We start from the raw sequence: 24155 nt of genomic DNA, 5'->3' as shown, positions 1-24155 counted from the left end.
TAATATAAAAACTATGAATGGATAAGAACCATGTGTTTCATATACACCTCATTCCTGGAGGCTGCTTTTATAGAATGTAATACAGCTTCATCCTCTTTTCTTAACTTAGATTTAATAGAAACCCTCTCGTCTATAGATCTTCTCTCCATTATGGGGATTCCAATGGTATCAATTGAGGTATAAGCAGCCACAGGAGATGAGATACGGCTGTTGGTTTCCAGTTGCTGGCACTCATGCTTGTGACCTTGCCTCCAATGAATTATCTGACACTCCCCAGAACTGCATCATATTATGAGCTTGAAAAGTCAATGAACTTAGAAAACATCCAGATCATGTTGCACCACTTGTATACCATTTATGTGCAAAGCTGAGAACATGTCTTGCACATATTCTCTCTTCTTTAATCTCTTTTTAATGTCAAAACTTATTAGTGAAAAAGTTTTAGAACAACTGAGTATATGAGAATGAAGAACAACTAGCGAGCGCGCGCGCGCACACACACACACACAAAAAAATGTAACTATTCTGCCATTAGCAAACATTTAATACGAAATTGCATAGATAAGACCAACCAACATGATCTTGCATCCAAAAATCAAGGGTTTGATCATACCAGTAGCGGACAGCTTTGCATCGTGAACAGCATGTAGTAGCTGGACCAGAGCATCTGGCACACTTATGATTTCCATTCTTTGAAGCATGTATGACAAGGATAACAGTGGTAGCACTCATTCCTAGTTTGCAAGAAAAAGATGGCAACATCTCCTGAAATGCTGTGCCACTTCTGCCCTGCACCCAACGTTCTGAAAAGCGGTTGCAGTTTTCGTAACGGTGGCGGTGACGCGGTTGCGGTTGTGGTTGCGGTTGCGGAGTGTAAAGGCCGTAGTGTAACGGTTGCGGTAACCGAAACCGTGAATTTTTTTATTTTTCGCACAATTTGAAAAAAACTTACCGATACGCATATTTTTTTTCCATGATCATATTTATTGGGTTAAAAATAAATATTGATCAATTTTTGTAAATTTTTAAGTATGATCAAATATATTTCATATTTTTAAATCATTATAAATTGAGTTTTTTACATTTTATTTTAATAATTAATAACTTTATATTATACAAAAAATCAATCACTAACTATTATATATAAGATAAATAATGACAAAAGTAAGAAAATAAATAAGAGTCTAAATATATATATGTATACATATTTTAACCAAGCTAAATAGATAATGACTACACTTATTATTATTATTATTATTATTATTATTATTATTATTTTCAAACAATATATAGATAGACGCACACAAACAAAATGGTTTAGTGATAGCAGCTGAATAGAATAGAATAGAATAGGTCTTACAGTTTCAACAAATCAATAACATGTTCTTCATCTTCCCTCTTCTCTCTCTCTATCTCTTGCTCCTCCATTTTCTCTCTTTATCTTCCCTCCTCTCTCTATCCCTCTTCCCCCATTTTCAGCTTTTTTTTGTGTGTTTTTTTGAAAGAAACAGTTTGGAACCGTTACGTAACGGTGCGTAACAAGCCGTTACGGCACCATTACGACCGCTATGGCAGCCGCTACGGCCGACACACCTATGAATCTCAATCACACTGCAAAAGCGGCTGTAACGGGTGGCGGTAATCGCCAAAACTGTTACGTAACGGTAGTGGCCGCTTTTTAAAACCTTGTCTGCACCACTTAAACAATTTCTCGAGATTGTGGCGAACATGATGTAATTTTCATCATTTCCACCTCCTATACCCCATACTTAAGTCAAGAAAGTACAACTTACACCCAGATCGTAACTTTGTTACAAGTTTCAATTTTTTTTTAAGGAAAAAAAAAAAACTAAAGACAAATTCCATAGTTTTTCTCAGCAATTAAACAAAATTAGTTGGCTTTAAAATTTCAGCAATTGCATGTTCCAAGCTATTAAAAGTCAAATTGAAGGCAAAACGTAAACTTCACATTCATCACACCTTCAAATCAAAAACCCTTAAACAATTGCTAGCTTGAAGAGCCAAGAAACCCCAAATCATCATTGGATTTAAAGACAAACCCATCTGAAATCAAGATTATAACTAAAACCCAATTGATGAAATCAAGATTATTACTAAAGCCCAATCAAAATTTAACAAAAATAAACAGCATAAACAAGACTGATCAGAGTTCAATTCGTCAAATAGATCAAAAACCGAGAAACCTACCCCAAAAACAAGTTATAATCAGATGCAAATTGGCCATGGGCAAGGCTCCTCGAATAGAGATGTATCTGTGGGGAGAACATGGGTAAGACAGCGGTGGCAATGAGGCCATGGATGGGCAAGTGAAAGAGACGGAGGTGCGCTTGCACTGATCGATGTCCCAATACCGATTTGATGCCCTCTTTTGCAGAGGTGGCGCTGGACAGAGGTGGAACTTCCGGCCGCCGTCAGTCTCTCTCTCTCTCTCTCTCTCTCTCTCTCCCTTCTATGTGGCTTTTGATGTATTAACAACGAAAGCAAGAGGAAAGAAGAGGAAAGGAGATAAGGGTTACCTGGATACTGCCTACGATGGTGTTGTTGCCGCTGCGAGAGAGAGACTGACGACTGGGCACGAGAGAGAGAGGGGAAGAGATTAGGGTAGAAGATAGGGGGTGCTTGGTTTGTATTTGTAGAGTAGGCTTTTAGATAAAAAATATAAAAATTTGTTTGGTTTGTTTTTTTTTTTTAAAATGATTTTAGAAAATTATTTTGGGAAGAGAATTTTAAAAAAAGTGATTGATTTGATGTGTACGAGAGAGTGTGTGATTTTGGAAAGTAAGTAATCAAACAAAATTTTGAGATTTTTTTTTTGAAAAAAATTTTTTGGTTTGATTATTCTTGAAAATTTGTTTGTAGAGAATTTTTTCTAAAAATTTTTCTGAAAAACAAACCAAACAAAACCTGAAGGTTTTTTTTTATTTTATTTTTATCCCAACAAAATGCACAAAGTTTGTGGAAAACAGGAAAAGAGGAAGGGACGGGGGGTGAGGGGTGGGCGCGAATTTAAGGATTAAAATTTGCAACAATGTTAAGAACCGTCGCGAATGAATAAGTAAAAATGAAATATTTTGCAACGGATTAATAAAGACTGTCGCAAAAAAAAAATAAAAATCGCAAGACATAAAATCAACTTGCGACAGGTAACGTACCGTTGCGTATAATCTTACTTTTTGCCACGGTCTTAGATTTTCCATCGCAAAAAAATTAATTTCGCCACGGCTTTATTTGTCGTCGCTAAAAACAAGCTTTTGCGACGATTTTAAAACTGTTGCAAAAAGTTCGGTGTCATATACCCCTTTTTCTAGTAGTGTAAATCATATATCCATGGTTATAAATAGTTACCTTAGCAATTATCCTGATTACACTCAACTTGAAATAGTCTCTCTACTTACCTCCGGATTTACCGGTATGCTCAAATCTTGGTGGGATAAATAACTAACTTCTGATACACGTGAAAGTATTCAACATGCTCAACAATTAGATGAAAATGATTTCTCAATCTTTGATGGAGATATAGGATTCAGTAAACCTGACGGTATTAATAATTTAATATTTACTATAGTCAAACATTTTATTGGAACACCTACTAATATCCATTCTCGCATCCATGATCAACTTAGTAATCTCACTTGCCCTACTTTAAGTGATTTTTGCTGGTATAAAGATGTCTTTACCTCTCGTGTCATGCTTAGAGAGGATTGTACTAAGTCATTTTAAAAAGAGAAATTTATCAATGGATTACCGAGTCTTTTTGCCCATAAGATTAGATATGTTCTTAGTCAACCTACTGGTATTATAAAATATGATAATCTAACTTATGGTAACATCATTAGTACAATCAAAAAGAATGATTAAAAATGTATATAGATTTGAAACTTAGTCTAAAAACTGCTAAAGATAAACATAAAGCTAAATATGAATTAGAAAATTTCTACGAACAATATGGTCTACCTCCTGTTGCACCATCACGACGCAAACATCATAACAAGAGATCTTCACACAAATACTCTGCTAAATATAAGAAGAAATTTTCACCTACCAAATCACCTGATAAGTATTATGTTAAACCAAAAGAGAAATATCACAAACAAACTAATCACTTTAAAAAGAAGTCAAAATCTACCCAAGATATTACTTGTTACAATTGTGGAAAAAATGGTCATTATTCTAATAAATGTAAACTTAAAGAAAAACTTAAGAATAAGTTTAATCAACTACAAATTAGTAAAGAACATCAAAGTCAAATATTCAACATATTTAAAATAACTAATACCTCAAATCAATCTCCTGTTCATTTTAGTCGACCATCCAACAACTCCACTCCCTTGAATGATACTTCTACTTATTACTCTCCCAGTGAAAATACTGACCGAGAGATTGAATTAGGATGTAATGATACTTGCTGTTAACAAATTAATGTTCTTACTAAATCACAACAAGAAGAAGATTCTTTAATAAAATTAATTAGGAAATTAGAAAATCCTGAATTAAAAAGAAAATGCACTAATAAGTTAAAATCTTTACCGATGAATAAAGACAAAAAACCTCATCAAGATAAACCAATTATTAGCCTCACAACTACTTTAGAAAGATTCCAAAAAAATAAACATAAAGAAATCACTTTATAAGATTTACAAAATGAGATTAACCAAATTAAACTAACCATTCAAGAGTTAAAGGCTAAAGACAAATCATTAGAAGAAGAAATTACAATATTAAAAATCTTAATGATTTCCAAAATAATAATGATACTTCCTCTAATGAATCTAGTTCTAGTCCTGATTCTAGCCACGTCATCTTTGATAATCAATAAACTAAATCTAATAGCAATAATCACAATAATAGTCATTGTTTTAATATTATTAATAGAATTCATATTTAAAATAGAAGTCATAGCCCTTATTGATACTGACGCTGATTTAAATTGTATTCAATAAAGTTTAATCCCCACGAAATATTATCATAAAACTAGTGAATAATTAAGTTCTGCTAATGGAAGTCAAATGCATATTAAATATAAATTACCCAAAGTACATATTTGTCAAAATAATGTTTGTTTTAAAACATCTTTTATTCTAGTCAGAAATATGACCGACAAAATCATCTTAAACTCCGTTTATCTTTTTACTATATCCATTTACCACTACTAACCATGGCATAACCACACAAACTTTTGGTTAAACAATGACTTTTAAATTCTTGTCTCCTCCTGAAATTAAAGAATTAAATCAATCAAAAGAATATTCTATATCCCAATAATCAATTAACTAAACAACTCAAATCTCTCAAAGAATAAGTATAATACAAAATAATTGAAACTCACTAACTAATCCAATTCTTATATCCAAAATTGATAAATTTAAAAACCAATTTGAAAATACTGTTTGTTCCACTTTACCTAGTGCTTTCTGGTATAGGAAAAAACATGTAGTTACACTCCTTTATATTAAAATTTTTAATGAAAGACAAATTCCTACTAAGTCTCAACCTATTCAAATGAATCATGAATTAGTGAAAATGTGCAAAAAAGAGATCAATAAATTATTAAAAAATAACATCATTAGTAATAGTAAGTCGCTTTGGTCTTACCCTACTTTTTATGTTAATAAAAATGCTGAACTTGAACGTGGTGTTCCACGATTAGTCATTAATTATAAACCGTTATACAAAGTTTTAGAATGAATACGCTATCTAATCCCTAATAAAAAAAGATCTCATTAAAAGTTAGTCAAACTGTCATCTTTAGTAAATTTGATCTTAAAAGTGGATTTTGACAAATACAAATTCATCCTGATGATCGTTATAAAACTGTCTTTACTACACCCTTTGGCCATTATAAATGGAATGTCATGCCCTTTGGATTAAAAAATGCTCCTGGTGAATTTCAAAACATTATGAATGAAATTTTTAATTCCTTTAGTCATTTTTCTGTTGTCTACATAGATGATATTCTCATTTTCTCTAAGTCATTCGATGAACATTGGAAACATATTAATTCCTTTCTCCATAATATCAAATATAATGGTCTAGTCATTTCTGTTCCTAAGATTAAACTATTCCAAACTAAAGTTAGATTCTTAGATTATGATATCCACCAAAGTATTATTCTTCCTATCAATCGATCTATTGAGTTTGCTTCTAAGTTCCCTAATGAAATCTTAAACAAAACCCAGTTACAACGGTTTTAGGCTCCTTAAATTACATTGCTGAATTTTACAAAGACCTTAGAAAAACTTGTCAACCCCTTTTTAATAGGTTGAAAGATAATCCTCCACCTTCGTCTTCTACTCATACTGCTATTGTTCAACAAATCAAAAAATATGTCAAGACCTTACCTTGTCTTGGTATTCCTACTGAAAATTCATTCAAAATTATTCAGATTGATGCTTCTAATGTTGGTTGTAGTGGCATTTTTCTTCAGAAAAACACTCCCCAGTCATGTTCGTTTTCATTCTGGTGTTTGGAACAAAGCATAGAAAAATTATAATACTATTAAAAAAGAAATTTCATCTATCGTTTTATGTGTTAGTAAATTTCAAGATGACATTTTAAATCAAAAATTCTTATTATGTGTTGATTGCAAAAGTGTTAAATATGTTTTGAAAAAAGATGTTCAAAATATTGTTAGTATACATATTTTTGCGCGATGACAATCCATTTTAAGTATTTTTTTTATTTTGATATTGAATATATATATATATATATATATTTACCCCATTGCCACCACACCAACATTAACCAATTGCTAAAAAAAATGGCTAGAGATGGCTAGCTGGCAATTGGTGGTAGTAGTGATATAGACAGATAGGTGCACATATAGGTGACGTGAACAAATAAGGAGAATGATATATAGACAAATAGATAATGTAACGGAGATGGACAAATGAGAATAATATGATCTTTTAAATTATTTTATCCTTTTAGTTCCAAAATAATAAAATTTTAGACTATTGCAATAAAAATTTTAAAATTGGATTTGTAGGGCAAGTCCCCTTTATTTATTTGTTGTTGCAAATGTGTCTATGAACAACAACTTGTCAACTCACCATCAAAATAATGTATATTATTAACTCAAGTCAATCCTCGTTTTTTGTATACATCAATAAACATATGAAGAAGGCGCAAACCAAAATTTCTCAGCAATAGAAAACTAAAACATAAATAATTAACTGAGATTTAAAGTCAAGTGATGAACACATATAATCAACTATTAAGCAATAATAGCTGGACTCATCTGATGACTACTAATAATTTCGGTTGTTAGTCACATGGAGTGGCGGGGGCATATAGGCCTAGGAGGTCACTTGTCTCGTGCGTTTTGATATTTTTTTTTCTAAATATAAAGAAAATATTTTAGTTAAAAAAATTTATAAAAATATTATTTAGAGTGAAATGTCAATGATATTTTTTAAATTATGAAAGTAATAATGATTGTTTTGAATGAAAATAAAAAGATTATGATAAGTCATATTATCATCTATAAAAATTTCAAAATAATGGTGATGTCTATCATCGTTGACATGTAAACATAATCAATCTCAGTGAACATATGAAATTTAGGGTGTATTTGATTGGCCGGACTGGATAAGGAGGGATTAGAATCCATCAGACTTGAGCTCTGGGACTGTGAATCCCCAGACTATTTGGTTGAATTAAATATGTATCCTATATTTATTTTTTTATGAGATTAGATGTCTAGAAATGACTATTTTTAGTTAATCCAACGTTTGGTTGGACGGACTGGATAGGATAAATGAACAAAAGACTATTTTACTATTTTTCAATTGTTTACTAAGTAACAGCAATATTAAACATATCTTTAATATTTTAATTATTTTTAGCTAGATTAAATAAATTTTATTTTATTTTATTTTTTTACACAATTAAATAAATTTATTTTTTTTAAATAAAATAAATAAAATATCAATAAAAATATATGTTATTTTTTAATTAAAATTTTCAATAAATTTGTTTTTAAAAGTAATAATAATTAAACAATGAAATTAAATAAAATATAAACAAAATTTTAAAATAAAATATCGATAAAATATCTATAAAAAATTATTTTAAAAAAATTAAATAAATAAAACATCAATAAAAAGTTAAATAAAATTATTTTATTTTTAAATTGAGACATTTAAATTTTATTGAATTTTATTAAATATAATACATAATTAAATAGTAGATGGTCAAAATGGTCATTTTACCACCTAATTTCAACAGTAGATAGTCTCCCAAAGTTGTCCCATACCCCTCCTAGGATACAATAGCCCCCCCATATGGGGGATAAGGAGTCCGACTGGACTCCATGTCCGGCGGACTAAAAAAAAAACAAACAACGAATAAGGAGCTATCAATGGATTACAATCCAAATAGTGGATTGTTACCCCCTAATCTAGCGAATCAAACATGTGTTTCTTTACTACACTATTGAATTGTTAGTTACATTTCACATGTGGAGTTTTTCTTCCATGTGTTTCTTTACTATTTGTTGGTAATATTATATGTCAATTATGATATAATATTACTATTATATTGAATTTTTACTCAAATTTTGTGTATAAAAAATTACTTTATCATTATATAATTTATTTTAAAATTTATATCTTTGACTTTTTTTTATATTGTCCATAATACACTAGTTATAAATAATTAATATTAGTTTTTTTTTAATCTTTTTTGAAGTCAATCGTAAAAATTTATGTGAAATATTTTTGTAAAAATTTTCAATATTGTAATTGATAATGATGAAAAACTTGTTTAATATATTACTATTTGTCACAAATTTTTTATATTAGAGAAATATTATATGTCATTGAATTTTTTTGTTATATCACCTATTATATGAATACTCATAATTAGTTTCTTTGTTTAGAAATACTTATTACACAATTAACAACAACTAATAATATATTACTATGTAATTCAATGATTCAAAACTGTAAAAAAAAATAAGTGATATATATTAGTGTCTTTATATTATTTATTCACCTTCTCTCTCATATCTTTTTTTTTTTTTATTCCTATCTACCTCTGTTTTGTGTGTGCAACTTAATATAATTTCGTTTTCATGCTTTATAAGGCATGTGATTATTTTTAAAACCATATGATCATCATATATAAAATCAAAGTAAAAACAAAAAATGATTAAGATTGATTAGTTCGAGCTTATATTGAAATATAACATTTGCATTACAGTGATTTTTATTCCTACCATCAAATAAAAATTAGGTAGTTTGATTGTGATTTTTGTTATGATTTCAACTCAATGATGTCCCCTTTGAGCCAAAATTCTGACTCTACCACTAGTTATATGAACATTACTATTATATGATAGTTTTATATGACGATTTCATCAAATTACGATAATTTCTCTCTCTCTCTCTCTCTCTCTCTCTCTCTCTCTCTCTATATATATATATATATATATATATATTAGTGGTGTCCGTCACTTGATGGGTATATTGTTAAATATAAAGAGTACAAATTTTTATTTTTATTTTTATTTTTATTTAAAAGTACATATATTGTGTGTCGCTAAAGTAATAAAGATCTTATTTACCAAACCGAAGGTCTTCATTTCGAATCCTAACTTCTTCTCGGTATAATTTTGTACTCTAAATAGGCTAAAAAGACATTTTTTGAAAATCAAAATCTATGACATTTTATATCAACACCATCTCAAATATTGGATTTCCAATCCTAACCTCCTTCTTTACAATTTTGTATTGTAAATAATTTAGGAAGGGCCTTTTTTGAAAATCAAAATCTATGACATTCTATTTTAACACCATCTCAAATCTTAGACTTGGGATCCCCTCCAGTCCATGAAGGACGGAAGGATATTGTCCGAACCCGTGTAACTTATCACGGATCGCATTTTGATAATCTAAATCAAATTTTGTCATAGTATAAGATACACACAAAAACATTAAACGTCTTCATCTTTAAATTCATTAATTAAATTGATACCAATTATAATATGGTATAAATAAATTTAATTTAAGAGAAGTAGTTGATGAGGGAACCCCCATGTGGCCCCTGAATTATTTTGTAGTCATCTTGTATTGTTAAGATAAATTAAATTAATTTACTGACAATGTCTAGCCAGTAATCAAACCTCTAAAATTTAATTAATTTGTTGTAATTAATCAGAAACTTAAATAGCCTTTGCCTGATTAGGCTCCGTTTGGTAAACCTCTCAAATTATAATTTCACCCATTGATTTGAGTATGGTGTTTGTTTTGAGGTTTCAAATCATAATTCTACACCCATTTCTCAAAACTCAATTCAAAACATAATCATTACTTTTCAAAACTCATAACTAAACACATAATTCAAAACTCAATTCAAATCAATATTTTAAATTTTTAAATATTTTAAATATTGAAATATTTTAAAAATATTTTAATTTTGTTAAGATTTTAAATATTTAAATATTTAAATATGTTACGATTTTTTTAATTTTTTGAATATTTTTAAATATTTTAATTTTTAAATATTACGATTTTAATTTTTTAAATTTTAAAATATTTTATAAAAATAAATTCAAACTCTATTTTATAAAAAAAATTAAATATTTTAATTTTTTTTTGTTATGTATTTAGTTACGATTTGAGTGTAGAGTTGTGAAAGTAGTATGAAGTTTCGAGTTATGTGTTTGATTATGAGTTTTAAAAATAATTTCTTAATTGAGTTTTGTTTTATGTGTTTGATTACGATTTGAGCGTAGAGTTATTTTTAAATTTAAAATATTAAAATTTTAAATTATTTAAATTTTTGAATATTTAAATTATTTAAATTTTTACGATTTAAATTTTTTGAATATTTATTTTAATTTTTTACTTATTAAATTTTTTAGATTATTTAAATTATTTAAATATTTATGGTTTAAATTTTTTGAATATTTTTTTTGGAAAAAAAGTATTTCCTTTTTAGTATTTTCAATTAAAAAATTGATTAATGTTATTTTCTATTAATAATAAATTTTTTTAATTGAATTTTAAAAAGAGTTTGGTTATGAATGTTGATCAGAATTTTCAAAGGAAAATTAGTCTAGGGTCCCTCTCCCACTTTTCGTAATGGAAGAGATCCACAACATTATTTTTTGATGTCTAAGGTCCCTAAACATATATCAGAGAAATTTGTCTTCGAATAGGTCGATTTTTGACTCTTCAGTTGCTGCCTTGGGTTCAGTTGCCATTCTCAATCAATCTCTTACAAAACTTTGCCTGCAAGTGATAAACAAATTAATATAGAACCTGAGATAGATTTAGAACTCAAATTTGAAGATTTTTTGAACCTTAAATTTTGCAAAATCAAGGATAAATGTAACATACATACATACATACATACATACATATATATATATATATATATATATATATATATATGCTTGATTGATGATAGACACAAGAGAATCCACTTACAAGTAACAGCGTATGAACTCTGCGAACGATTTGTCTGCTTGATTCCACTCTTTACATCACAGCGCAAGAAGAGCAACAGACCCACCTCAGACGTGTATAACTTCAGCCCTGGAACTTTGTTTGGTTGCTGAGAAACCATCTCTCTATGGTTTACTCGTTTCTAAAAAACAACAGGAAGCGGAAAAGGCGTTTTGATATATGTTTGGTTGCTGAGAAAACGATTCAAATGACAACGAGATTGAAATTTTGACCCAAAACACATCCGAAAATCGATTTCTGTTTTCCTTTCTTCTTTTTTCTCTCCATTTCCAGAGCAACCAAAATGAGTCAAGTCTTTGACAGAAAATACGATTTATGACCAAAAAAAAGAAAAAGAAAAAAAGAATTCAAAAGGTTTAATCTAAATACTATTTTACTTGATTCTCCCCATCATCATACAAGCATTCAACCTTTGTATTTTCCCACCCTGCCATAAAACATCAATATCAGTTCTAGAGAAATTCAGAATTTCTCTGGAGATAAATTCCGAAGTCAGAGAAATTTGGTTAAAACACATTATAAAAACACATTTGATAAATTCCAAAGTCAGAGAAATTTGGTTAAAACACATTACGAAAACACATTCCGAAGTCAGAGAAATTCAAAATTTCTCTGGAGATAAATCCAGAATTTCTCAGAAGAGAAATTCCGAAGTCAGAGAAATTTTTCTAGACCAATTTTCTCTATATCAATTTTCTCTAGATCAACTTGAGAGAACTTAGACATTATGAAAATACTGAGTGTCATTTATGCTGTAAAATCTTAATACCAGGGACCTGAAAAAAAATTTCCCAATTTTCAATAGTGTAAAAATAGTATGTTTTGTTATGAGTTATAACAATTTGAATTAAGTTTTGAAAATTCTTTTCAAAACTCATAACCAAACAAATTTTCTTACTTCACATGTCAAATTAAACTTTCAAAACTCAATTACACATTCAAAAATCATAACCAAACAAATTTTCTACACTCAAATCAATTTCAAAATACACAAACTCAAAATACAACTTATATTCTCAAATCATAATTAGAAAGTCTTACCAAACAGAGCCAAGTCACTGTCCCATGCAAATCCATACCAAGTCATTGTCACTGATGATGATTGTGGATTCTATTACCACTACTAAAGAAAGGGCCTTTTGAGTCGGTTTTTTGAGTCGGCAAATTTTACCGTCGCAAAAGGTAGCCTTTTTGAGACGGCACAGAGTTACCGACTCAAATACCAAACCTTTAGTGTCGGCACCGTTGGCCGACACAAAAAATTAATATTTGATAGCATTATTTGAGTCGGTTGAATTTACCGACGCAAAAGATAGACCTTTTGAGTCGGCATAGACCTTTTGCGTCGGCAAATTTGTGCCGACGCAAAAAATTAGATCTTTTTGTGTCGGCAACTCATGCCGTAGCAAAAAAAAAAATTTTATAGCCAAGATATATATATATATTTACTTGATTATATTTAATAAATATATTTATTTATACATATACTTTTATATTAATATTGAGTATATATACTATAAATAATATATATCTTGTTTAATATCTGAAAGAGGTATGGTGGTGAAGTGGACTTAGCGCGGTGATCTCGGGTCAAATTGTCCAAATGGTTGTGTGTTCGAAACTTGGGAGCCTCAATGAGAAAATTATGAGTTAAATTTTTTAAAACATTTAACCACTTTTTGAGTCGGCAATCTACCGTCACAAAAAATTAAAACTTTTTGCGTCGGCAGATTGCCGACTCAAAAACTTTTTGCGACCCCACTATTTTCGTCCCTTGAGTTGCCGTCGAAACGCCGTCGCAAAAAGTTTTTGCGTCGGCAAATACGCTATTTGCGACGGCACGCTGCCGACTCAAAAGCCCTGTTTTCTAGTAATGTACTTATACATAATCACATTGGGTTCATTAATTTTTATAGATACAATACAAATGCCAGATTATCGATGTAAATTAATATTTAATGAGATCTTTATTAGTTATAAGCAGATTTAGTTGAAGTTAAAGACAAATAGAAGCAACCTAGATGGCCATACCGAAATTGGAGAAGCTGCCGCGACAGGGCGAAATGGGACCTATTTCGATAATTCGAACTGTTCATATTTTATAATAAATTAAGTAGAACATGTTTGTAAAAAATTAAATTAATCGGATATCGTTTATCCATTCATCCACTCATATTTTTATTCATTTTAATACTTTAAATTATAATTTTTTTTTATTTTTGTAACTACAAATGTGAGTGAATGAATGGATAAATGATACCATTAACTTGATTTTTTTATAGATATATTCAACTAGATATATTCTAAAATACAAACGGTTCGAATTATCGAAATAAACTCATTTCACTGTACAGCAGCATCCCCTATTCCATCCTGTTACCTCGTTTCCAAAAAAAAAATGATGAGATTCTCTTTACTTTTTTTTTATATATTTGGTGAAAGATTTATTTTTGTCAGTGTATAGTATTTGGTCGAAAAATTATTTTGTTTTGGGTGTAGGAACATAATTAATGAAATTATTTGATAAAAAGTGTAAATTAAAATATATACTTTTTATTTTTATCCCTCTGCCGCCAGAGCATCAGTCACCAAAAAAATCGTAAACACTTGAAAAAGTCATCGAAAGTGATGCCCGTAGCAGACACTGATATGGTAATTAGGCAAATTAAACAACATAAAAACAGAATAATCAACTAGTCTTCGACTTTCTGGCTAGTTAATTAAACGCTACTTTCCTAGACATAACAAGGCCATTTCAAACACCTCATAGACTAAGCCATAGTTACAAGGACTGTAAAATTTATTGAAATGGAATACGGGACTTTGTTAGATAAATTTTAAAATAAAATTAAAATAAAAATAGGACTTGCGGAATAAGGAAAATATCAGACAAAAAAGAAACAACAAAGGTAATTCCAAATCAATGAAGTACAATTAAAATTTACCCTTATATTTCAGTGATTTATAATCACTTTTCCCTTCTTTTTTTTTTATATAATATTTGCCTAATAATGATAATGGGATCAAAAATAGCATTAAAATAGACAAAGAGTATCATGCAAATTTGGGCCAATAAATAGTAATATCCTATATCTCTCATCAAGCTCTTTGTTTGCACAAATGATATAACAATCATGGGTTAATGAATTTAAAATTGAGCAAAGTAAAATCCTCACCTTCTCCCCTAATGTGAACATCTCTGAGAAAATTTTACACAATCATGGTGTACAATAATAGATGCAGCAAAAAAAACCAAACCAGCCACATCCCATTAAAGCAAATCAAATTTCTGTTCAAAACCCTAGTTTGAGCAGCACCCAGTTCTTTTCACTGCGGACACATCTTTTCCAATGTCGATTTTCTCTCCTTTGGTGGGGACTGCAGAAGCAGTTCCATCATTGGCCGACTCCATCGCCTTCTTGCTGACGATGCGGTAGATCTGAGTGAGAACTTCCGCAAACGCATTGTCAACGTTAGTAGCTTCTAGAGCGGACGTTTCCATGAAGAAGAGTGACTCCCTCTCGGCAAATGACTTTCCATCCTCGGTTGAAACCGCCACAAGGTGACGAAGATCGGATTTGTTACCAATGAGCATAACGACAATATTGGGATCCGTGTGATCCCTCAACTCCCTTAACCACCTTTCGACATTTTCAAATGTTGAGTGACGGGTAACATCGTAAACAAGCAGCGCACCCACAGCACCTCGGTAGTAGGCACTAGTGATGGCACGATACCTACACACTCAATAGTGATGAGTTGTCAAAGACTTGGAACGAAGGTCCATGATCACATGCACGAAACATGCAACAACAATAGAAAAATTATGATATATAATCAGCCATGCTAGGAACACAGAAAATTCTCACAGAATAGAACACACATGTGAGACAAAGGTGTGCGACCCACACAGAGCAACATCATCCATTAATTATTCTACCACAAAACTCTCACAAAAGATCCGTGTTAATCCCATCTAGATTGGTGGATTATTGTGCACCAAAACATAGAGAAAATCAAATCTGATCAAATTCAAAGTGGACATTAAAGAATCAGTTCATTAAATTGGGTTAAGAATTCACCTATTTGACTAAATATCCAAATCTTATTCAAAGTCAAATCCAAAAATAAATTACATAGGTCAAACTTTGTTTCTGGCAATTGGAAGTAAATATGGTGCTCATCAATGGGTATTGAAGTGTGGCACAATCAACAAAAATCAACAAAAACTTGTACCCAATGCACAAGACTCTGGCTAATAATGGTGTCTAAAAACAGGTACAGTAGGTAGGCCCCCCAACCCCCCCAAGTTGAATCCTAATGGTTTTAAATAACCCCCAACCTCTCTACTTTATACATGTTGAATCCTTGGTTTTAAATAACGATATAGGCATGTGTATCAGTATCGGCAATACATTCATATATCAACTAATATCAGACAATATCAGCCGATATATTGATGAATAACAGTATCAGAAGTTCAAAATTCTGATATATCAACAAATATCAGCCAATATATCAATTGATATTTAAAACCCAGATCCTAACCTTCATTTTTCTTTAAAAAAAACCATTCTACAGCACTGGAACTCAATAATCAAGGATGGAGACTATAATCCAAATGAATCCCTCTCTTTGGTCACCAGATTCTGATCTACAATTTAATCCTATAATGTTACCAAAGTGTGTGTAGGGTCTAAAATTTGTTTTAAAAATAACGACACATTTGGCTGTGTGTTCAACACATATCAGGAAGTGTCTAATGAATGTTGGTGCCAGATTTGCACTTTCTTAGAAGGGTCCGTTCTTAGTCGCCAAGCCACTACGAATTCTTGTGTTAATCTCTTTATGTCTTGCACTTTCAGTTCTTATATGTTCATGTATCACTTATGAATGCATGATTCACTTGAACACTAGAAAGCAAAATTAAATTTAAATGATTAAGAACAAACTAGAAAATTGAGCACATATCTTATGTATTGAAGGATTAATTATGTGAGTCAAAATTGAGACTTAAGTGGTCAAGAGATTAAGTTTGTCATAACCTAAAAAAGCTAAAAAGTCAAAAAGTCACTACCCTATTTAAGTCACATCACTTCAAACCCAACCCATACCCTTAAATCATCCCAAACAACCCCTAAATTGCAAAGTGAGAGTAGTAATTAAATTATGAAATTGAAAACTTCATCAAAATGAATACTTGAGGCAGTAGAAAGTTGTCAAAATGTCAAATTGATGTATGCCCTCATGATTTAGCTAAGAGTCATTACAAGTTGTAAGAGGTTGAATTAACTTAATCGCATGAAATACATAAAGAACATAAGGTCATAAAATAAAGAGTGACAAAAAGAGGATGAGGTTTTATGCACTTCTAAAGAGTGATCCCAAAGAAATGTCAAGCCTTGAACAGAAAATAACACCCCCCCCCCCCCCAACACACACAAAAAAAAAAAATGAAAAAAAAAAAAAGTAAAGGGCAAGAAGAGATAACACCGCAAAACTACAACCAAACAATTACTGAAGATGTTTTCTGGTCTCTTTTAAAGATCAAAATGATTAAAACAATGAGTCACAAACTGAAAATTGGAAATATGCTTTCACAATTGTTTATTTTCTCAATAATCAAAGTATGTGGGCTAACAAATTTGGAGTAAGGAACAAAAACTTATCCAGAGTATGGCCAATAATCTATAAAGTATGAGTGCTTCAAAAAACATGTCATACCCATACCAGGTACTTATCGGTGTATGGCACCTTATATGGTACTTCTGTATACGTACCAGGTACACAAAAGACGTATCCAAATTTTTTCTTCTTAATTTTTGGCGTACCCAGACGCACCTACTATATACCCAAGTCGTACCGTACTTCAGTTGAAACAATATTTTCTTCTATTACAAAAATAAAACTCCTTTCACTAGAATTCTTTTTTATTTTTAGTTTTATGCTTAGCATATTTTTAAAATTAAACTATAGTTCGTAAAATATATTGACATTTAATTTTGATTTATACATCTACTTTTGTCATTAAATGTTAATTGTAGATTGAATCTTAACAAATTAAACCATTTAATTAATGTTTACATTACTCTAAATCAAAATATATATTTTTAGAAGCGTACCAAACCATACCCGTACCCTACTTTTTTTAAATTTTACCGTATACCCGTATCATACTAGGACCAGTACTCATAACTATACCCGTGCTTCATAGCCAATGATTCCTAGATCTTAGAAGCAAGAAGGAAATAGTTTAAGCATGCAAGCAGCATCAGTCATCCTATGAAGGTTCAATTGCTTGGAAGTTAACATTTGTGTGTTTTTGTGTTCCAATGTCTGGGCATGGAATATATGACATGTTGGGCTGAAGACTGAAAATCTTATATTAAAAATAAATTAAATTAAACTAAATTAAAACACACACGCAGATGAGAGAAGAAGCAAACAACAATATTACATTCTATGCCATAAATTATAAGATTTTCATACAGCGGAATTCTTTAAGTCCACCGCAGCTGTGCTTTTGCTTAACTTTTAACATAGCCTGTTCAAATGCTTAGGAAAAAGTTAACTGATTGCATTCAATAATTGAAAGAAAAAGCAAATGATTAATCACTCTTGTAGTAGACCATAACATAACTATAAAATTGAACTTACTCAAAATAAATAAATAAATTTCTAACAACACCACCACATCAAACAATATTAAAGGGAGATAATTTGTGAAATGTATTTTTCACCATATTTAAACTAGTGCATGCCTTGATTGCTTTAAATGAAAGTCTCTTATGTCTACTATCAATAGGGCAGCATCCCATTGGTTTCATATTGCTGCTTTATATATTCAAATGCCACATGAAACACCTAATTCTAATGTCAGAAGAAAGAGTTTTGGCAATTTCCATTATACGGCAGCCTTAATTGATCTCCACTTTGTATGAAGCTGCATAAATTTTGTACATACACAAAGTGCATGGTGGATGCAACAAGACTTGGAGAGGGTAAAGAACTATCCTAAGGCTGTGTTTGAATCACCAATTTGGGTAGTGTTAGGACCTTTGTTTTGGCAATTTCGTGTGACAAACACTTTTGAGTTGTATTGGTTGTTCTTGTGTATTGTTGTGAGGATATTGAGTGTCCTGGGTGATCTTCCTTCATACTGATCAGCTTCAACTTCTTCAGAACAATTGAAAAGCTCCATGGACAGCTCGAGCAATCAAAAGTGTGCTCGAGCGATATTTTCAGCCCTGCAATATCTTAGTCTGTGATCTGAGATCCTGCAAGCTTGGTTTGTGCGCTCGAGAAAACTTTTTAGGCTTGCAATTTCTCAGTCTGAGTTTCTGAGATAGTGGATGGTTTCACTCATCGCTAGAGCAAAGAAAGGTGGACTCAAGCGAAGACTCAATTACTCTAAGTTGGTCAAGTGTTCAAAGTTTGTTACAACTGCAGAGCGGTCTTTTCTGCACTCAAGTGATCAACTCGATCTCAGTTTGTTAAAAATTCTCCTGCTCTTCAGATCAAGATCTAACTCTTCTGATGCTCTCTCTGCAAGCTCCTGAAACAGAGAGTATGAGATATAGGAATGACTTCTTTGAGTTTTCCCTTAATAATTGAGTGTTATATCTCCATACATCTCAAGGAATTGAAGGACAATTCAACGGAGATTCATTTGTGATTTTTTTATTTATCCAAAAAAAAAAGAAGGGAGATTCGTTTGTGATTATTCTTCAGCGTGATTTCAGTGGGTAACAAAGCTCAGTTCGAGGTTGTGGATTCAATTCAACAAGCTTCAAATCCTTAAAAGCAAATTGGATTGAAGATTGGAAAGCATCTGGAAATCAACGGGGTGTGGATTCACTAGGAGGTAGATTGGGTGAGATGTCTTGTTGTAATCTTCATGATTTGTCTTAGTGGGTTTGCTCAGCCTCTTAACTAGTGGTTTTTTAGCAATTGCAATAGGACAATTCCAATTGGAATTGTATTTTCCAAATTAAAATCTATTGTGTTCTATCTATTGATTTCTAAGTTTAGATCTAAATCAATTCCATTTGAAAGAAGCATTGATTTAGATTTGACTTAGTGTTAAGAATTGTAGTATCCATCTTATTGATTTGTGGATTGAATTTGGAAAAATAATAAATCACGTATCTAGAATTTAGATTTTACTAGTACGGATTTAAAAAGGGAAAGGAAAAAGGAGGATGAAATACAGCTATATTTCATTCACATTTCGCCTATCTTTTTCTTTTCACTTTTCCAAATCCATGATCCAAACAGCCTATGTAAAAACACTACAAAAAGAAAAAAAATCAATACTCAGATGTTTTGCACAAAGCTACCCTAACAATAGAAATATGGAAAATCTCCGGGCACAAATCCTCATGATTCTTATTTTAAAGTGTGCATTTACAAGGCTAGCTATCAGTTTAGTACCCATTTAATTAAAACCTTCACGACTATCCCCATAAAACATAATTTTAACACAAACTAGTTTAAGAGGTGGAATACATAATCTCCAAAATCACCTCGAGGTCTCTTCGGCAGGCATGGTGTGGAGCCCTCGATTTAAGAGGACCTTGAAGGATACAGAGGACACCTCAATGGAGACCTTCTCTTGGATTGTTAGATGCTGTTTTCAGCAGAGTTGCCTTGATACTTTGGGCTGAAGACTTTCGAGGAGTGTGAGTGTTCTCAGTTTATTCCTTTCACTAGGAGCTTTGTGGTGGGGGCAAACATTTCCCTGCTTCAAAGGCCTCAAAACTTTACAAACCAACAAATTCAATTTGTTCTTTTTACTATGAATGTTCTTGGTTTGTTCCTTTACTAGGAACTTTTAACAGGATATTCATTTTAGAATAAGAATTCAAAATTGTTACTTCTATCTATCTTCATTACATTTTTCCTTGCTTCGAAAGGTCTCAAGAATTTATGAACCAAGTTTCAGTGGTTTCAAGAAATGATGCGAGACAAGTGTATAACATTCCCGAGCACATGTGGTCTGGATGCACATGGAAATGATAGAAAAATGAATGAAGCAAGAGAAACAAACCCAGGGTGCAAACTAGGCCCACAAGGACACTCAAGACCCATCTCAACTCTGATACCATATTAGATTACCATTGGTCTCAAAAGCTTAAACTAGGAGGAACGTGGCACAACAATTCATATCAAGTTCTCCGGTTTCAACTAACCCAAGCAATAAGAAAATTAAATAAAAAATTGTCTATTATTTTTATAAAAGGTAAAGCTTAAAATTTTAAAAATATGTTCCAAGGGGGGACAAATCATCCAAATATTTAGAAAAGGATAATTAACATCACAAGCAGCACCCAATCACCAAACAAAATATATCTCCACAGTACAATAGCCACACACACCACCACTAATGCTATCAATACCTCCCCCTCCCACTCCCACTCCCAAAAGAAAAGAAAAGAAAACCCAACACTCACCATCATCATCATTACCACACCATAAACAACATGAAATAAATTGAAGAAGTAATACCAGAACTTTAGTATGAACAAGACTCAAGATCCAATCTTCGCTAATACACAAAAATGATACCAACCAAGAAGACTGTAGGAACTTTAGTATGAACACTTCAGTTCCTACGGGTAGATCAACCTTCTCATTTATCAAAATTACAAGAGTTCAGACTCCAGAAACCATATTTTGAACATCTCAGTCTGAACCCATTACTCAACTCATTGCAAGTTAATGAGACAAACTATTGGAGAGCCACGAATAACAAGCGCAGCAAGCTGTACAGGCCGAGGATCTGTCAATCCATAGAACAATCTAAACTTAATCTACCTCCAACCAAGATTACCATAACATGTTATAAACATACTATCTAAGCAAGACCCATACAGTAGTACCACCAGATCAACAACCATATTCGATCAAGAGTAGATGAGATCAGAATTGCATCCAAAACTCTTCAGATCTCTTCGTACCAATAAAGTCCAAATCAAACCAACCCAACTCACCAAACAGAAAATACCTCCACAAGACAACCAACCCACATTCACATCTTCCCAAATCCTAAGTCTACAAAATGTAACAAACAAAAAAAAGGCACCTTTCTTGGCCAGAAATGCCCAAATTCTACTTGAGCAACTAACAAAACAGACAAACAAATACAAACCCTAAATCAAAATATAATCAGAGAAGCACAAATAGCTTCACAAAGACACAAATCTACAGAGTTCAAAGAAAACCCAGATCAGGAATTCGAACTAATAGTTTAAAAATCACCTTTCTTGGCAAGAAATGCCCAAATCCTACTTAAGAAACTCACAAAATAGACACACACGCAAAAAAAAAAAAAAAAAAAAATACAAGTCCTAAATCAAAATATAACCAGAAAAGCACACATAGTTTCACAAAGACACAAATCTACAGAAAACCCAGATCAGGAATTAGAACTGAAAAGTTAAAAAAAAAAAAAAAAAATCACCTTTCTTGGCCAGCAGTGTCCCAAATCTGAGCTTTGATGACCTTGCCATCAACATTCAAGCTTCTGGTAGCGAACTCAACACCGATTGTAGACTTGGATTCGAGACTGAACTCATTCCTAGTGAATCTTGAAAGCAAATTGGACTTGCCAACACCAGAGTCTCCGATCAGAACCACCTTGAAGAGGTAATCATAGTCATCTTCAGCTCTGTAACCAGCCATTAAAGAGTACTACCACTACTCTTTTTGCTGTACCTGTCTCACTCAGGATGTATATAGAACTACTTTATGTATTCTGGTTAAAATGGTTTAACGTGGGAGGGATGGCCCCAGATGGGCTGTAAACTTGGAAGATGTTTTCTCTCTCTCTCTCTCTCTCAACGTTTCCCTCTCCAGAATTTTTTTTCTTTCCGTCTTTTGAGACCTTTCTGCATGTGTTGAAAATAAATAATTTATATGTACCCAAAAAAAAAAAAATTAAATAATTTATAAATACACTTAAATTATAAATTATCTTTTGTTATTTAAAAAATTTTAAATATCCCTTTGTCAGAATTTTTATTTAATAAAATTAATGAAAAAAAAATTCTTAATCATTTTCTTATACAATAATAAAATTATCTAAATATTAATTAGAATATATTTCTAATATCATAAAAACTGTTAATTAATATTTTATTAATAAAATGATCTATTTATTATGAAATTAGAAATCTTGAAAGATAAAATGTAATTTTTAAAATCACAAAAGGCGATTCGTATTTAAAACAAATCTCAAAATATAATCATAATTTACCACAAAAAAAAAAAATAGAGACCCTGTCTGTTGGGTTGGATTTTTATTTTTACTTATTACTTTTTATTTTTTTGAAAATTTATATAAAAAAAATATTAATTTTGATTTCGTAACAAATTAAATCATAATGTTTTAATTATTTTAATTTATACTCTTAATTTTTAAAATACTATCAATTTTAATTATTTTTTAATTATGACTAATGAAATAAACAAAATTTAGATAATTTAATTACTTTTGTTGATGAGTGTTGCTATTTATTTTGTTTAGTTTCAATTTTTTAAATTTAATTTTTAAAAAAATGAATTTTTTTATTTTTTTTATTTTATTGAATTTTTTTAATATTTTAAGAAAAAATTTCACTTTTTATATGGACCTAACCTAAATTTACCTAAAAAGTAAAATATTTATAAAAAAATATTTAAAAACTTAATAAATACACAAGAATACAAAAATATACTCTCTTTTTTTTTGGTATTTATTGAACTTTTTAAAGATTTTTTTCACAAACATGTTGTATTTATATTAAGTGTATTTAAAAACTAAAAATTACTATTTAAAAAATTCAATAAAAATAAAAAGTCAATTTTTTAAAAATTGAATTCAGAAAATTAAAACCAAACAAAGTTATTAGTATCCCAATTAATACTTTGGACCCTATTTTGTTCAATTTTTTTTACAATAATAAACTCAAATGAAATTACTTGTACAAAAAGAACATGAATTATTTTTGAGATATTCTATCTTACAATTAAACTCACTCACCCCCCAAATCATAATATAGGATTTATGAGAGCACACACTTTTATCACCACCAACATTTCAAAATCCTTAAAACCTGCACACCTTAAAAACCCTTAAAAACTCTTCAGCGATTAGTCTTCTGACAACAATGACAGCAATTATTCAACAACACACACTTCTCTAGCAACGGCAATGAGTAAAAATTTTTCTAACAACCCCAATACCATGAGATGAATGGAGTATCACAATATAAACTCAGAGGAGGTTTACACCTTGGATGACATTCACAGTTCGGAGGAGATTACCTTATACTAGTAAGGGTTTTTTTTTAAAATACAAACAAATTGATGAAAATGGTTCGAATTTTTTCATACTGAACTCTCGAACAAATACCAAGAAAATGATAATAAAGGGCCAAATTAAAGGCATTAGTTTGGCAACGTCTAACCAAATATTATTTATATATTCGACACTTTGGATCCAAACTTTTTTATTTATATGTTCAGCATTTTGGATGTAACCTTAATGCATACTTATGTTTTGTTTATGCAATGAACTTTAGCTTTATTTGTTAATCAAACTAGTTGATACATACTTATCTTTGTTTATTAAATTTTGATGGGTTAAACTTGTTCATAGATATATGACTTTATGTTTTTACA

The 24155-nt window shown here is 30.8% G+C and overlaps 1 protein-coding gene and 1 long non-coding RNA gene across 2 annotated transcripts; both read right to left on the bottom strand.

Annotated features, from left to right (window-relative positions):
• On the bottom strand, positions 1-2624 carry LOC145798544 (uncharacterized). Its single transcript, XR_014339540.1, has 2 exons — positions 614-2624; positions 1-279 (listed from the first exon to the last, which is right to left on the bottom strand). It is a non-coding gene; the product is annotated as an uncharacterized LOC145798544 (long non-coding RNA).
• An 11928-nt stretch (positions 2625-14552) lies between these two features.
• LOC114275010 (ras-related protein RABA1c) lies at positions 14553-22395 on the bottom strand. Its single transcript, XM_082886541.1, has 2 exons — positions 21955-22395; positions 14553-15229 (listed from the first exon to the last, which is right to left on the bottom strand). Exons 1-2 carry the CDS (start codon positions 22173-22175, stop codon positions 14794-14796), a joined length of 657 nt encoding a protein of 218 aa, XP_082742667.1. The 5' UTR covers positions 22176-22395; the 3' UTR covers positions 14553-14793.
• Between the last annotated feature and the right edge of the window lie 1760 nt (positions 22396-24155).

The sequence above is a fragment of the Camellia sinensis genome, chromosome 9, assembly GCF_055761805.1.
Source record: "Camellia sinensis isolate YWXY chromosome 9, ASM5576180v1, whole genome shotgun sequence".
NCBI classification, from domain to species: domain Eukaryota; kingdom Viridiplantae; phylum Streptophyta; class Magnoliopsida; order Ericales; family Theaceae; genus Camellia; species Camellia sinensis.
This window is presented reverse-complemented; position numbering and strand designations above follow the sequence as displayed.

Coding starts and splice junctions, on each gene's coding strand:
- LOC114275010 (XM_082886541.1), bottom strand. CDS start 22,175: ATGGCTGGTTACAGAGCTGAAGATGACTATGATTACCTCTTCAAGGTG. Junction 15,230..21,954: donor GACACTGCTGGCCAAGAAAG/GTGATTTTTTTT, acceptor TTGAGTGTGTAG/GTATCGTGCCATCACTAGTG.